At 36.2% G+C, this 14,139-nt stretch overlaps 1 protein-coding gene across 2 annotated transcripts in view; it reads right to left on the minus strand.

Annotated features, from left to right (window-relative positions):
* FNBP1L (formin binding protein 1 like) overlaps positions 1-14,139 on the minus strand; it is a 120,741-nt gene that overhangs the window by 29,834 nt on the left and 76,768 nt on the right. For both annotated transcript variants that reach the window (XM_036256923.1, XM_036256922.1), the window contains exons 3-6: positions 7,258-7,311; positions 5,899-6,046; positions 5,094-5,156; positions 1,582-1,686 (exon numbers count right to left, since the gene is read on the minus strand). In XM_036256923.1, coding sequence (XP_036112816.1) covers positions 1,582-1,686; positions 5,094-5,156; positions 5,899-6,046; positions 7,258-7,311 — 370 coding nt within the window. The remainder of the gene's footprint in view (positions 1-1,581; positions 1,687-5,093; positions 5,157-5,898; positions 6,047-7,257; positions 7,312-14,139) is intronic.

Here is a 14,139-nt window from a genome sequence, read left to right on the forward strand (position 1 = left end):
TCATCAAAATATGAAAGGTTCAAGACAAAGACAGAATCTTAAAAGCAGTGAAAGAAAAGAAGTTAGTTACCTACAAGGGAGTTCCCATAAGACTGTCAGCGGATTTCTCAAAAGAAACTTTGCAGGCCAGAAGGGAGTGGCAAGAAATATTCAGAGTGATGAAAAGCAAGAACCTACAACCAAGATTACTCTATCCTGCAAAGCTGTCATTTAGAATCGATGGCCATATAAAGAGTTTCTCAGACAGGAAAAAGTTAAAGGAGTTCATCACCACCAAACCGTTATTATATGAAATGATGAACGGTCTTTTTGAAGAAAAAGATAAAATATATGAACAAACAAAATGGCAATGAATACACATCTATTGACAATTGAATCTACAAACAAAATGAACAAGCAGAACAGAAACAGTATCATAGATACAGAGAACATTATGTTGGTTGCCAGATGGAAGGGGGGTGGGGGAATGGGTAAAAAAGGTGAAGAGATTAAGATACAAATTGGTTGTTAGACTGACAAACCTCAAAGAGAAGGGGGGGGAGGGGTGTGCAAAGAATTAAACCAAAGAATTTATATGTATATATGCATAACCAGTGGACACAGACAACAGTGTGGGGAAAGGCCAGAGGGGGAGGGAGTGGGGATGAGGGGGTCAATAGGGGAAAAATGAGGAACATCTGTAATACCTTCAACAATTCAGTTTAAAAAAAGACATATAAAACATATATTAATCAACCACTTATGTTATTTGTAAGGCTTCCAGTCAACTGCAGGCTATCAGTAGTTAAATTTTAGGGGAGTTGAAAGTTATATGTGGATTTTTGACAGTGCAGGGGTCAGTGCCTCTAATTCTGAGTTGTCCAAGGGTCAACTATATTCTTCTCTTCCTTATACTTTTTCTTGTTCTGATCCTGTAGGAAATTATAAAATCCTAAGGAGAAAATATACTAACAGTGGGCCCCTGTATATACAAAAATGCAAAGTAAGATTCATTTGTATTTGAAAATCCCAACATTTCAACAGTATCACTTTGTCAAATGTTCTAAAATAAAAAGCATATAGCAGGGGAGAAGGAAAAGCAGCAGCAGTTGCAGGGGTGATCCTACCACTTATTATGTTACAGAACACCTGGCCCAGAATCAGAAAGTGACAAGAAAGAGTTCCATTTTCCAACATTAATGAGGGAATAAACAAACATCTAATATCACATCTGACAGTTTTATCATGTTTTCCTTCTATAAAGTTGGGGAAGCACACTACGTTTGCATACCCCATTAACACACTTCAGGTCTTCTATCCTATTTTGGAATAGGCTAGAACGCATTCCCAGTGGCAACCAGGATTTCCCTATGCATTCTGAATACAGTTAAGACATTATACACTACAATAAAATAAATTAACACATTAATTACTTTCTCAGACCATCACATATAATTTAAAGTATGCAAATATTTGTATATTTTAGATTTAGATACAGTATGTCTCTTGGGGAAATTCTAATATCAATACCAATACCTCAACTACTTCCCATATGCAATTAATAATATTTTGATTTCAAAGTCAGTTTGGATTATTTCTTACCTTTTCAACATCTGCCTTGGTTGCATTAGTATCATTATCCAATCTTTCATAACTCTGTTGTGCCTTTTCTGCCTCTCTACATTCTCTTTCAAATTTCCTTTTACTCTGTTAAAATAATCAAAAAATCATAATGAAAAATAAAATTAGATTTCTCTCATTTAAAAAAGACTTTAAAATGTTGCCACTATGTGTTGTGTAGAATTACATACTAAAATTTGTCTAAATTAGAAAAAAAATTTTACTATCATAATCAATCTAGGTGCCTTAAATAGTAAACATTATAGATTGTGAAGAAAAAAAGTAAAAGGTATGACTGAGATAATATTACATCGCTCATCTCTTCTCAGTAAGAAAAAAAATCATATGCATTTTTATAATTTTTAATTATAGCTCATCTTCAGCAGAACTTTTTGGTTTGGTGTTTTTTGCTTGTTTTGTATGTTGTGTGATTACCTGGTTAGTTTTGGTGTTTGCCTGTTTTGATTTTTATTTCTTTGGTGGGATCTCAATGTAACTTAGATGTGGAAATGTCCTTCCAAACTGGTTTTATGTTGTTTCTTTCTCAGGCTCTGTTAAAAGTTTCTATTTCACCCTGGCCGGTTTGGCTCAACGGTTAAAGCGTCGGCCTGTGGTCCAGAGAGACCAGGGTTCAGTTCCTGCTAAGGGCATGTACTTCGGTTGCAGTTTGTCCCTGGCCCTGCTTGGTCGTGCAGGTGGCAGCCACTCAATGTGTCCCTTTCACATCGATGTTCTTCTCTTTCTTCCTCTCTCTCCCTCCCGCTCTATCTGAATAAAAAATGAAAAAATGTCCTCGGGTGAGGATAAAAAAAAAAAGTCTGTATTTCATTCAAACTCCCTTTGACTTTGTAAAAGCTATTCACAACTGAGCCATGTGTTAAATATCATATTTTCTTTCCTGCACACTTTTTTTTTTTTTTTAATCCTCACCTGAGGACATTTTTCCATAGAGCAGGAGGGAGAGAAAGAGAGAAACATCGACGTGAAAGGGACACACTGAGTGGCTGCCACCCGCACAACCCAAACAGGGCCGGGGACAAACTGCAACCAAGGTACGTGCCCTTAGCGGGAACCGAACCCGGGTCTCTCCGGACCATAGGCTGACGCTCTAACCACTGAGCCAAACTGGCCAGGGCTCCTACACACTTCTTTCAATTCTGTAGTTAATGTCTTTTTTTTTTTAATTTGCTTAGTTTTGATGTACTTTTCTCTTATTCAACCTTTATTTCTCCAGTTCTTTAAAACTGTTAATTCAAACATAAACAGAATTCTATCAATTTTATTTTCCTGATGAAATCTTTCCAAGTCTTTTGACCTGCTGAAATTTGGACTGGTTACCAAACTAGGCCTACAGCATAGTTGTTTCCTTGGGATTTCCCTCCACTACTTTCCTGGGGATTCCTTTCACATCTTCCTTGATTTGAATATCCTATTTCCAAGTTCCAAGCTTTCTTCCCTTTCTTGGTTCACTTCCTTATTTTGCTGAAACATATTCAGCAGTAGCTTTCTAAAAGAAGGTTTGTGAGAGATAATTTTTTAAGTGTCCATGGCTGAAAATGCCTTTAATATCACTTTCAATTGATAAAATTTGTCTAGGAATGAAACTCTTGAGTAGAAAATTGTCTTCCTTAAGAAATATAAAAAGTACTACCTCCACTGTTTTCTAGCTTCCTGATCCTTTGCATAAACTCTGTTTTATTTTTACACTCTGGAGACTGGTAGGATCTTTTCTCTCTCACAACTGTTCTAAAATTTCATGGAGATAGTCTTGCTGTGAATCCACTGTGCTGGGCACCTGGAAAATCCTTTTCATCTAGAAACTCGTGTCTTGCTGTTCTGGGAAAATTTTCTTGAATTATTATTGTCTTTCCATTTTCTATGTTTTCATTTTTAGGATGCTTATTGTTTTGAAAATAAACCTATAGGACGAGTCCTCCTATTTTCTTATATAATCAATGTCTGTTATTTTGCTATACTCTCTGAGAGTTTTCTGCAGTTTCACTGTTTCAAGTAAGTTTTTCATTTCTTCTATCATCAAGTTCTTTGTATGTTCCTTTTTAAATAGTATCTTTTTCCTATTTCATGGATGTAATATTTTCTCTATTTCCTTTGGGAATGTTAATAAACATGAATTGAACTGAACTCACCTTTATTTCAGGTACTGTTAATGCCTTAAAGATATCTCTTCTATATTTTTGACGCTTCTTTCTTATGACCCCTATAACTTTTGCTTAATAACTGCCAATTTTTCTAAAGGCAAGTCAGCACATATTAACATAAATTATTTGAGCCAACACCAGTTTGTAAAGGGACCGATGACTCATAAGTGTAGGAGTCTATTTTTTGTGCAAATGAAAACACAAACACTCACTCATATACACTCATCAGGTGGCAGACACCAAGGATGCTGGTTAAGGCAATTTAAAATTTAATCAATGTAAACACTCCCTAAAAGTCTTGCTGAAACAAATTAAAGAGAATATCAAAACAAAAATAAAAACAGATTATTAATATACCTAAGAATTCTCAATTGGCACTGATGAGTTACATAGCACAAATTTTAAACAGAAGTTTTGAAAAAGGAAAACGAATCAAAATAATGCATATATGCCCAAGTTATTTTTAACCTCAATTTTAAAAGTCCTTTTGCCAACTATCACAAACTAAATTGATTAATTTAACATGGAAAACTCCCTCCAGAATAACTTTCAAGGAGTACACAGTGCTCTTTACTTACGTAAGTAAAGAGCAAACTGCTTGCTAATCTGAGGATTCAAAAAGAATATCAATCTTATATTACAGAACAACATTTGGTAGAGCACTTCAAGGAGAAAGGAGATGACAATGTTCCATATAAACATGTTTTTCAAATGACTATCTGCCAGAACAATTTTTTAAAAAACCACATTAGCAAGTACCCTTGGACAGTTTAAGAAAATAATTATTATGCTATTATAATTTTGCCCAACCTACAGAACATTTTATTTCCTACAATGAGATGGTCTATGACCAGCAGCCTAGTACTAGGAACATTTACATTATTACAGAATCACTGAATTGGAAGAAATGTTTCATGTAATCTAGTGCACTCTTCATTTTTCATATGCTAAAAATGAAATTAAAAAAAATCAGGTGCTAAGTAAAAGACAGAACTAGAATCTAGGTCCTTTCAGTCTCAGTCAAGTACTCTTCTAAGATAGATCACTGTTTCCCTCTTACTTCTATCTTCTATCAATATTTTATAGTAACTACTGCAAAGTCTAAAGGAATCTTCCTAAATGTTTACAATTATCTGAATATTATAAAGATGGTACAAGTATAGAACCATACAGAAAAAAAATGACAAATGATCTGGCATTCTCTATTTATATCAATGTCAAATTATGAATAATACACTGAGAAATATAAAACTCAAATAGATGTGAATCATAAGAAAATATAGGGCTAAACAAGTATACAAAATGTTATGCTAACCATGAAACACTGTAACTCACATTATCCATCTGTTTCCAGCACATGTCCAGATACTGTTGAGCTTTTCGTCCCTCTTGAAGATGCTGAATATCATAACCAAAAACACAAACAGAACAAACAAAAATTACATTTAAAGTCTAAAAACTTAAAAAGACTTTTCACTTTATAACTTTATCAAACTTTATTAAGAAATTTTAATAAAGCAAAACTCTCTAAAATATATTTTATAGAATATTATTTGAATGTTTTAAATATGAACTTTAAGACACATATAATCTCTAAAAAAACAGATAACTGTCTTGTACAGGGGCAGAAAAATGTTTTCTGTAAAGGATCACATAAATATTTAGGCTTTGCCAGACACGTGGTCTCTGTTACAAATATTCAACTATGCAACTGCGATGTGATACAAAAGCAGCCCAAGGCAAAACGTAAGTGAATAAGTGTGGGTCTGTTCCAAAAAAGCTTTATCTGCAGTCACTGAAATCTGAATTTCACATAATGTTCACATGTCATAAAGTATTTTTCTTCTTTTGATTTTCTTTTCAATTATATAAAACGTAAAAACCAGTCTTAACATGTGAGAACTAGGAACAAAAATAGGCAGTAGACTAGATTTAGCTTATATAGTTTACCAAAGAAACCTTAGTCTTGAATCCAAAAGGATCACTATTAACAAGAGCATCTTGAGATAATTTTAGATAGAGAAATACAGTGAAATAGAAAACCAGTTTATACTGACTATATGTTAAAGAGCAAAGTAATTACTTTATTTGTGTAATATTATTTCATATACTATTATAATTGCCTAAAAATGATACTTACCATTTTTCTTTCAGTTTTCAGATCATGAGCATATCTCATGAGTTCACCATAAACTCTGTGTGCCATTTCTTCTGCTACTACTTCTCGCTGTCCTGCATAGTCGTTTAACTCGTTAAGGATGTTAAAAAAGGCTACACATGAAGTAAACCTGACAAAAACATATTTTAAAGTGGTGAAATTTATTTTTATTTTCATTACAAATATTTTCTATGAGGTATGGATTAAGGCTGACACGTGACAAATTTTAACATAACCTAAATCATAGCTACTAAGCTCTAAATTATCTTTGTATGAAAATAATCCTGCATTAAGTTCAAGTTGTACATGTTTGCATATCTTCATGTAGTCTTAATTTATAAATAAAGGGATATTTGGGGTCAAAAATAGTAAGACTACTACCTGTAGGCTCTTTTGGCATACTGGAATCTCTTAAGCTGCCAATTGACTGGCCTGAGCTTGGGAATGAACTTGGCTGGATTCCTAGGCTTGGCAGCTGAACCTGTTGCAGAGATGATGTGCTTGCTCTCGAGGACAGAACCTGCCAATCATACCCCCCATATGCATCTCGACGGCTGATCTACAGAACAATTTTGCTATCAGCTCTGGACACAGCTGCCTGCATGCCTGCCCACATCCTGAATGGAAGTGAAGTACCATTATGGTTGGTATCAAAGGGTGGTAAGAAGGGGCAAAAATAAGGGTAAAAAATGTGTGGAGGGAAGGAGAGAAACAAAGAGAATCGCTGCATTAAAACGTATAGATCTACTTTGAATATACTGCCTAAAAACACGGCTGACAGCAAACAGCTCAGACAAGACTGCATTAAAACTAATTCTAACAACTGACAATTATACAAAGTTGTTTAAGTCCAGTCTCTTTCTGTTTCTGCATTTTACAGCCATCCACTTATCCCTGTTTAAGACTGCTTAAAGCTCACAGCAATTCTCAATGTTTTACATGTTCAAGGTTCCAAAACTACCCTCCTTTTGATTATCCTTTTAAACCAGCCAGCCAAATTGTTTTACTAAGTAAAAGCAAGAAGCTAATAACAAGCTGACAACCACAAAATGAAGTATGGATAAAATACTCTTTTCTTCTAGAGACTAAATTACTCAAGTGGGGTCCTAGTCCACATTTTACTTGGAAATCCACACATCAGTTATTGAAGAAAACTATTATCAAGTTTCAATGGTAAAGTATTCATTCTTATAAAAGTAATAGTTCCCTCTTTCATAAACACTGATGTTTTAAGACAAACTTTAGAAAAATATTTATGAAAAGGTAACAGCATATTTACTTTACTAAATAAAATTATGTTTAAAAAATTTTTAATATGTAATAAACAGGTATATAATTTACCTTGGTTCTTCATCTTTGGAGGAACGTTTGGGACAGTACTTCTTAACCAAATTTCTATAGGAAAAAGATTTGTTTTAATTTATAAGAAATATTGTTGAAATTGAAATATTCTAAAGGTTTCCAATTTCATTAAATCAAGAATTTAATAATATAAAACAATTAAGAGCAACATATCTACTATCATTAACATAATATATAATCATTACTTACATTTTTTAAAAAAATATTGACATCTGTAGAAAGAAATGTTATTTCTGTGCTTATATGAGTATAATTATAACAATTTGGTTGATTATGCTATCAAATTAAAAAAGAGATACTCTTTTTTTCCTTCATTTTGGTTAATCCTCACCAGAGGATATTTTTTCTATGGATTTTTTTAGAGAGAGTGGAAAGGAAGGAGGGAGAGAGAGAGAAACATCAATGTGACAGAGACATCGATTGGCTGCCTCCTGCATGACCACGACCAGGGCCAAGAATAGAACCTGCAACCCAGGTATGTGCCCTTGACTGGAATTAATCCCTCAACCCTTTGGTCCGTGGGCCAACACTCTAACCGCTGAGCCAAACTAGCCAGGGCAAGAGGTACTCTTTTTTTTTCTTTCTGCTTAGTAGAGGAATACACCTGCACTGCAGGCAAAGGGGGAAGAAAGGAATTTAAAAAAAAGAAAATTACCCCTGCCCTCCTAACAAAGTTTTCCAGAATTGTACATATATAGCATATTTGAGCAAACATAACCCTCACATTCATAAAAATTTGGCAATCATCCTATACTTTATCAAGTTTCGTCCAATGTAAGATGTTCAAGTCTATAGATTCTATTTCCTAATTGACTTTTTTTTTTTAACTTTTTGTGATAATTTTTATAATAAAAGGGCAAAAAAAATTACACAAGAAGCAGCCTCTTCTTCACACATTTTTATTGCTTTGGATACAGATGTGTGAGAACAGGATGACTGAAGCTAAACGCAACATCTTCCAATCACAAATCGGAATACCAAGAAATTCACAAGAATGCCCCGACAATCACTAAGCTCTGAAATCCCATTTCCAAATGTATGTATGATGTATGAGAGGGCTCTCACTTGAAGCTGAATGCTCCTACAGAACTGCTAAATAAAAATATACAATAAAAAAATGCAGCAAAAACTGGAACTCTAAAGAAACTTCTAGGATCAAGATACAGATGTGAGGACAAAAAGAAAAGCTATTGTTGACCCTAGGAATGAAAGTACCTGTTAAGAAGGACTCCTGGTGGCATTCTGAGATCAAATTTAAAAACAGATCCTAGCAGCCATTTCTACACAGGGGCCTCTCATGCAAGCTATGCTTCAACGAAAGGCTTGCACTGAGTTCCTGCTGGCTGAGCAAACCCTTATAAAGGAATTTCAATAAATAAATAAACAAACACATAAACACATAAATAAATAAATAAATAAATAAATAGGTTCTAGAATTGTATTTCAAGCAATAGGACTGAGACTTCCCCCATCTATCAGAGTTGTGCATCTTCATTGATCAATCAGAGGGGTTCCATTCTGACCAATCAGAACAGTGCTTTCTGGACCATGAGGATTTTGGAGTCCTCATTTGCATGAGAATAAACCAATCAGGGACTAGGGGCTAGGGCCAAAAAAAGTAAAATCCTAAAATCTGTGTTGTAATTCTTGGGAAGACATGTTCTATTTCTGCTGAAATTAAATTGATAGGCATAATCATAGAGCAATCATATGGGAAAAGCCTACTTGGAAATTTAATCAACAGAGAGGAAAGCAAAACCAAGAGAAGAAAAATTCAACACTTTCTGAAAACCCGGATACCTGAACATTATAGTCACACAAGCCAATACATTTCTTTCTTTGCTTAAACCAATCTGAGTTGAGATTCTGACACTTGAAAAAAATCATGACTACCATAGAGGTCAACCGTAAGTCATAACATAGCTTAAATATAGCATAAACAACACTAATCTGAACTCTAGCTTCTGGGTGGAAGAGCACATATATCACAAGAGGGAGAGGAAAGAAAAAGAAAATAATTTACCTTTACATTTTGAGTATTAAGAGTTAGTTCTCAACAATTTTTTAAAAGTCACTCTTGCCTCTTTTTATGTAAGACACCCATCCTGCCCTAGCAGGTTTTGCTCAGTGGTTAGAGTGTCAGCACACATACCGAAGGGTTTCGGGTTCCATTCCCAGTCAAGGGCTCCTACCTCAGTTGCAGATTTGATCCCCAGCCTTGGTTGGGGTTGTGCAGAAGGCAGCCAATTGATGTGTGTTGTCTCTCTCACATCGATGTCTCTCTCTCTCCCCCTCCCTTCCTCCTTTACCTCCCTTCCACTTTATCTTTAAAAAAAAATCAATGGAAAAATATCCTCAGGTGAAGATTAACAACAATGAAAAAAGTCACCTATCTATCAGCAATTCTTCCCAAACCCCAAGTCTCCAGAGCTCCCAGATACAATACACAAGCCACTAAAGACTCCATCCAAGCCAATACAGCCACTAGAAACCCACAGCATGTTCCAAAATGTTCTTCTTATATTCCACCAAATCAAAATTTCTATCCTAGGAAAACATATGTTCTAAAAGGAGACACAACAAATTCTATTAATTAGTACTCATTTCTAGTAAGAGAATTTGGGAAGAGACTTGAAATTAAATGTGTTACAATGATCATATACTGTTTCTGTAGGTCTTTTTGAAATTAATGATAAAATCATACAAAAAGAATTTATCTCCTCAAAGCAGTTGATCTCAGTTGGGTCTTCTAAGAAAATAGTCTAAAGTCAACAAAATTTCTTATTGAGGTTTGAATGGTTAATAAGGCCCACAAATCCCTGCTTTGCATTTTTAACATAATATGCTTTTAGGTCAAATAAATCTCAGAATGGCTTGTCCTAAATACAGGGTAAGGCAAAAGCAGGTACATAGTTAAGAGTACACAAAATACAGAGTTTATTTTCCTGTATTATTACTAATTATTGTATTATTTTCCATATAAACAACCGTAATTCTACTTTTGCCCCTACCCTATAGTTAAGTGTAAAGCATTTAGGTTGCTCCTGAACTAAAAATATGTTACACAGTTCATCTCTCTCAAAAATCTGCCCTGCTGGCCAGCGTGGCTCAGTGGTTACAGCGCTGGCCTGTGCACCAGAGTGTCACAGGTTCGATTCCCGGCCCCAGTGAGGGTTTGTGCAGGAGGCAACCAAACAATGTACCTCTGTCACATCAATGTTTCTCTCTCCCTTCCCCCGCAATCCCCCTTCCACTTTCTTTAAAAATCAGTGGAAAAATATCCTCGGGTGAGGATTAAGCAAAAACAAACAAACAAACAAAAAAATCTTCCCGACCAGTGGACCAGTGTAGCTCAGTCGTTGAGCATTGACCCATGCACCAAGAGGTCACCAGTTTGATTCCACGTCAAGGCACATGCCCAGGTTGTGGGCCCGATCCCCAGTGGGGGGTACGCAGGAGGCAGCCAATCAATGTTCTCTCTCATCGATGTTTCTATCTCTCTGTCCCTCTCCCGTCCTCTCTAAAATCAATAAAGGGAAAAAAAATTTTTTTTAATCTGTCCTTAGTATCAGTTCCCCTAGGCTATTCTTTTTCAGAACTTTCCCACTCTTCTAAGTCCAGAGATTCTCCAAGTAATCAATTATAATAGCAGTTGTATGTAAGGTATGCTTTTTAATAGGGTGTTATAAATCAAGAATTGAAACAAAGTTTTATACACATAAAATACATATAGAAATTATAATAGGTGCCACACATATGCTGGTACTTAACTTTGATGTGTTTCATCCATGTTTTCTAAGTACCTTAGTATCATGTACTCTGGATACAGAGAAATTAACATTGTTTCTTCAGTGGTCAGAGAATGCTTCTAAATGTAATTGGCTTCCCCAAAGATTACAGTATTATATATATATATTTTTGTCATATTTATATTTATTTTTTGTTTTAGATAAAATATTCCAAATCATTTCTTTAAACTTTTTATTCACTTTTATTAAAACTACATTTTTACAGTTAAATAATGGAGAATAAGAAATCTAAAAAAATGTTAAAGGCTGAAAATCATCCCTATACATTTTCAACCTGTCAACATTTGAGGGGCTCTGAGTTCTAATTACTATTTAACAGGTGATCGATATCATATTTATTTGTAAAATAGGATACAAATCATACTCTATCTTCTGAGAGAATTAGATACCCAAGACTAGATACTATCTCTTTTCTAAAGCCCTCCCTAATATCTAACAGTTAACAGGCTTTGGAATTGCCAGATTATTACAAATGGCCCTATTTGTGGCCTCAGTTAAGTTATCTAGAGAGAAAACACTGAATCTAGCTGGGCCATAGTTCTCTTCCTGGAATTTCTAAGTCTTTGGACCCAATTCAGCTTTGAGGCCAGTATGAGAGCTGAACCTGAGACATAAATCTGGCACTGTTGGTGACTGTGTTTTCTGCCATATTGATAAAGCCAACCTGCACTGAAAGAATAAAGCCAACCCACCAAAAGAAGCCAAAAGAAAAAAAAAAAAAGACGACAACAGCAAAGGGCTCTGGCTGTGTTTCAGACACACTGACTTTTTTCTGTGACCCAGCTGCATCAGGCCTTCCAGCAGCTTGACTATTCAACTTCTTAAACTAAATTTAAAAATCAAACCCACTTTTAAAAAAATCAACAAATAAATTTCTTGTTAATAAATTTCCCATTATATTTAAACTAGCTCAAATTGGGTTTTGCACCACTTACAGCCACGAGTCTTTTCGCATATGGTGGAAAATTAAATGTAAAAGCTATCCATATACAGCCTCCGCTCCTCACTCACAGCCTCTGTGCCTCACTCAACTCTAACAAGGCAAAAATGCCCAGCCCTAGAGACCAAGCAGTACATTGAGTCTGTGACTGCTGTTTTCCAGAACAATGCTGAAAAGGATGATAATAGATGCAAATTCTCCAAGACTGAGTTCCTAACCTTCATGAATGCAGAACTGGCTGCCTTCACAAAGAACCAGAAGGAACTGTGTCTTTAACGGCATGATGAAGAAACTGAACCTTACTGGTGACATGGCCCAACTTGCCATGGCTCCTTTACCAGCAGTATATCTAAGGAGCCCTTGGAACTGGCCTCTGACCCAGCACCATCCCCCTTTCTTCCAGTCTCTGGATCATCTCCTCAGACCACACATACCCAGAGCTCAGCACACTCACCACCCCATGTAGGTTCCTCCTAGTAACAAAACATTATCATTTTTTAAACACATGCACACAAGCTATCTATACACAACAGAATGAAGTTGTACCCTTCCTTACACCACATATAAAGAGTAACGCAAAACTGCCCTGGCTGGTTTGGCTCAGCGGTTAGAGTATCAGCCTCTGGACCAAAGAGTCTTAGGTTTGATTCTGGTCAAGGGCACGGTACTTTGGTTGCAGTTGGTTTCACTTGGATCCTGACCCTGGTCGGGGTCATGGAAGAAGCAACCAATGTGTCTCTCACATTGATGTGCCCCACCCCCGTGCCCTCCCCCGATCTGAAAATCAATGGAAAAATATCCTCGGGTGAAGATTTAAAAAAAAAAAAAAAAAGCACCCTGGCCAGTTTGGCTCAGTGGTAAGAGCGTCGGCCTTCGGTCCAGAGAGACCCGGGTTCAGTTCCCGCTAAGGGCATGTACCTCAGTTGCAGTTTGCCCCTGGCCCTGGTTGGGTCATGCGGGTGGCAACCACTCTATGTGTCCCTTTCATGTCGATGTTTCTCTCTCTTTCTCTCTCTCTCCCTCCCACTCTATCTGAACAAAAAATGGGGGAAATGTCCTTGGGTGAGGATAAAAAAAAAAAATAAAATTAAAAAAAATTAACTCAAAACCTAAGAGCTAATACTATTGAAACTCTAAAAAGAAAACATAGGGAAAAGTTTCATGACAGGATTTGTCGATGATTTCTTGAATACGACACCAAGAGCATAGGCAACAAAAGTAAAAAAATAAATAAATCAGACATTAAAATTTAACTTTTGTGCATCAAAGGCCACAATCAACCTATCAAAAAGGAGAAAAGATCAGCAAATCACATATTTGATAAGGGGTTGAAATCCTAAATATAACAGAATACCTAAAACTCAGTAACAAGAAAACAAATAATCTAATTTAAAAATGAACTTGAGCCCTGGTCAGTTTGCTCAGCGGTTAGAGCATTGGCCTTTGGTCTGCAGAGACCTGGGTCCCCGGGCCTGGTTGGGTCATGTGGGTGGCGACCACTTGATGTGTCCCTTTCACGTCGATGTTTCTCTCTCTCTCTCTCTCTCTCTCCCCCTCCCACTTTATCTGAACAAAATATCGAAAAAAAGTGTCCTCGGGTGAGGATAAAAAACAAAAAAAAATGAACTTGAACAGCATTTCTCCAAAAAAAGTGCTTGATATCACTAATCACTACAGAAATGCAAATCAGAACCACAATGAGATAGATCTCTTACACCCATTAGGATGGCTACTATAAAAACAAACAGCCTTGGCCAGTTTGGCTTAGCAGTTACAGAGTAGGTCCACGGACCAGAGAGTCCTGGGTTCGGTTCCCGCTGAGGGCACATACCTCGGTTGCAGTTTGTCCCCGGCCTTGGTTGGGGTCGTGTGGGTGGCAACCAGTAGATGTGTCTCTCTTACGTCGATGTTTTTCTCTCTTTTCCTCCCCCTCTCCCTCCTGCTCTATCTGAAGGTAGATACAAAAATGACCTTGGGTGAGGATAAAAACAAACAAACAAAAAGTAAAAAGTGTTGACAAGGATGTGGAACTGGTAGGAATGCAAAATAGTTCAGCCACTGCAGAAAATGGTATGTAATTCTTCAAAAAATTAAACACAGCCTTGGTTATTT

Source organism: Molossus molossus, unplaced genomic scaffold (genome assembly GCF_014108415.1).
Source record: "Molossus molossus isolate mMolMol1 unplaced genomic scaffold, mMolMol1.p scaffold_m16_p_12, whole genome shotgun sequence".
Taxonomy (NCBI): Eukaryota; Metazoa; Chordata; class Mammalia; order Chiroptera; family Molossidae; genus Molossus; species Molossus molossus.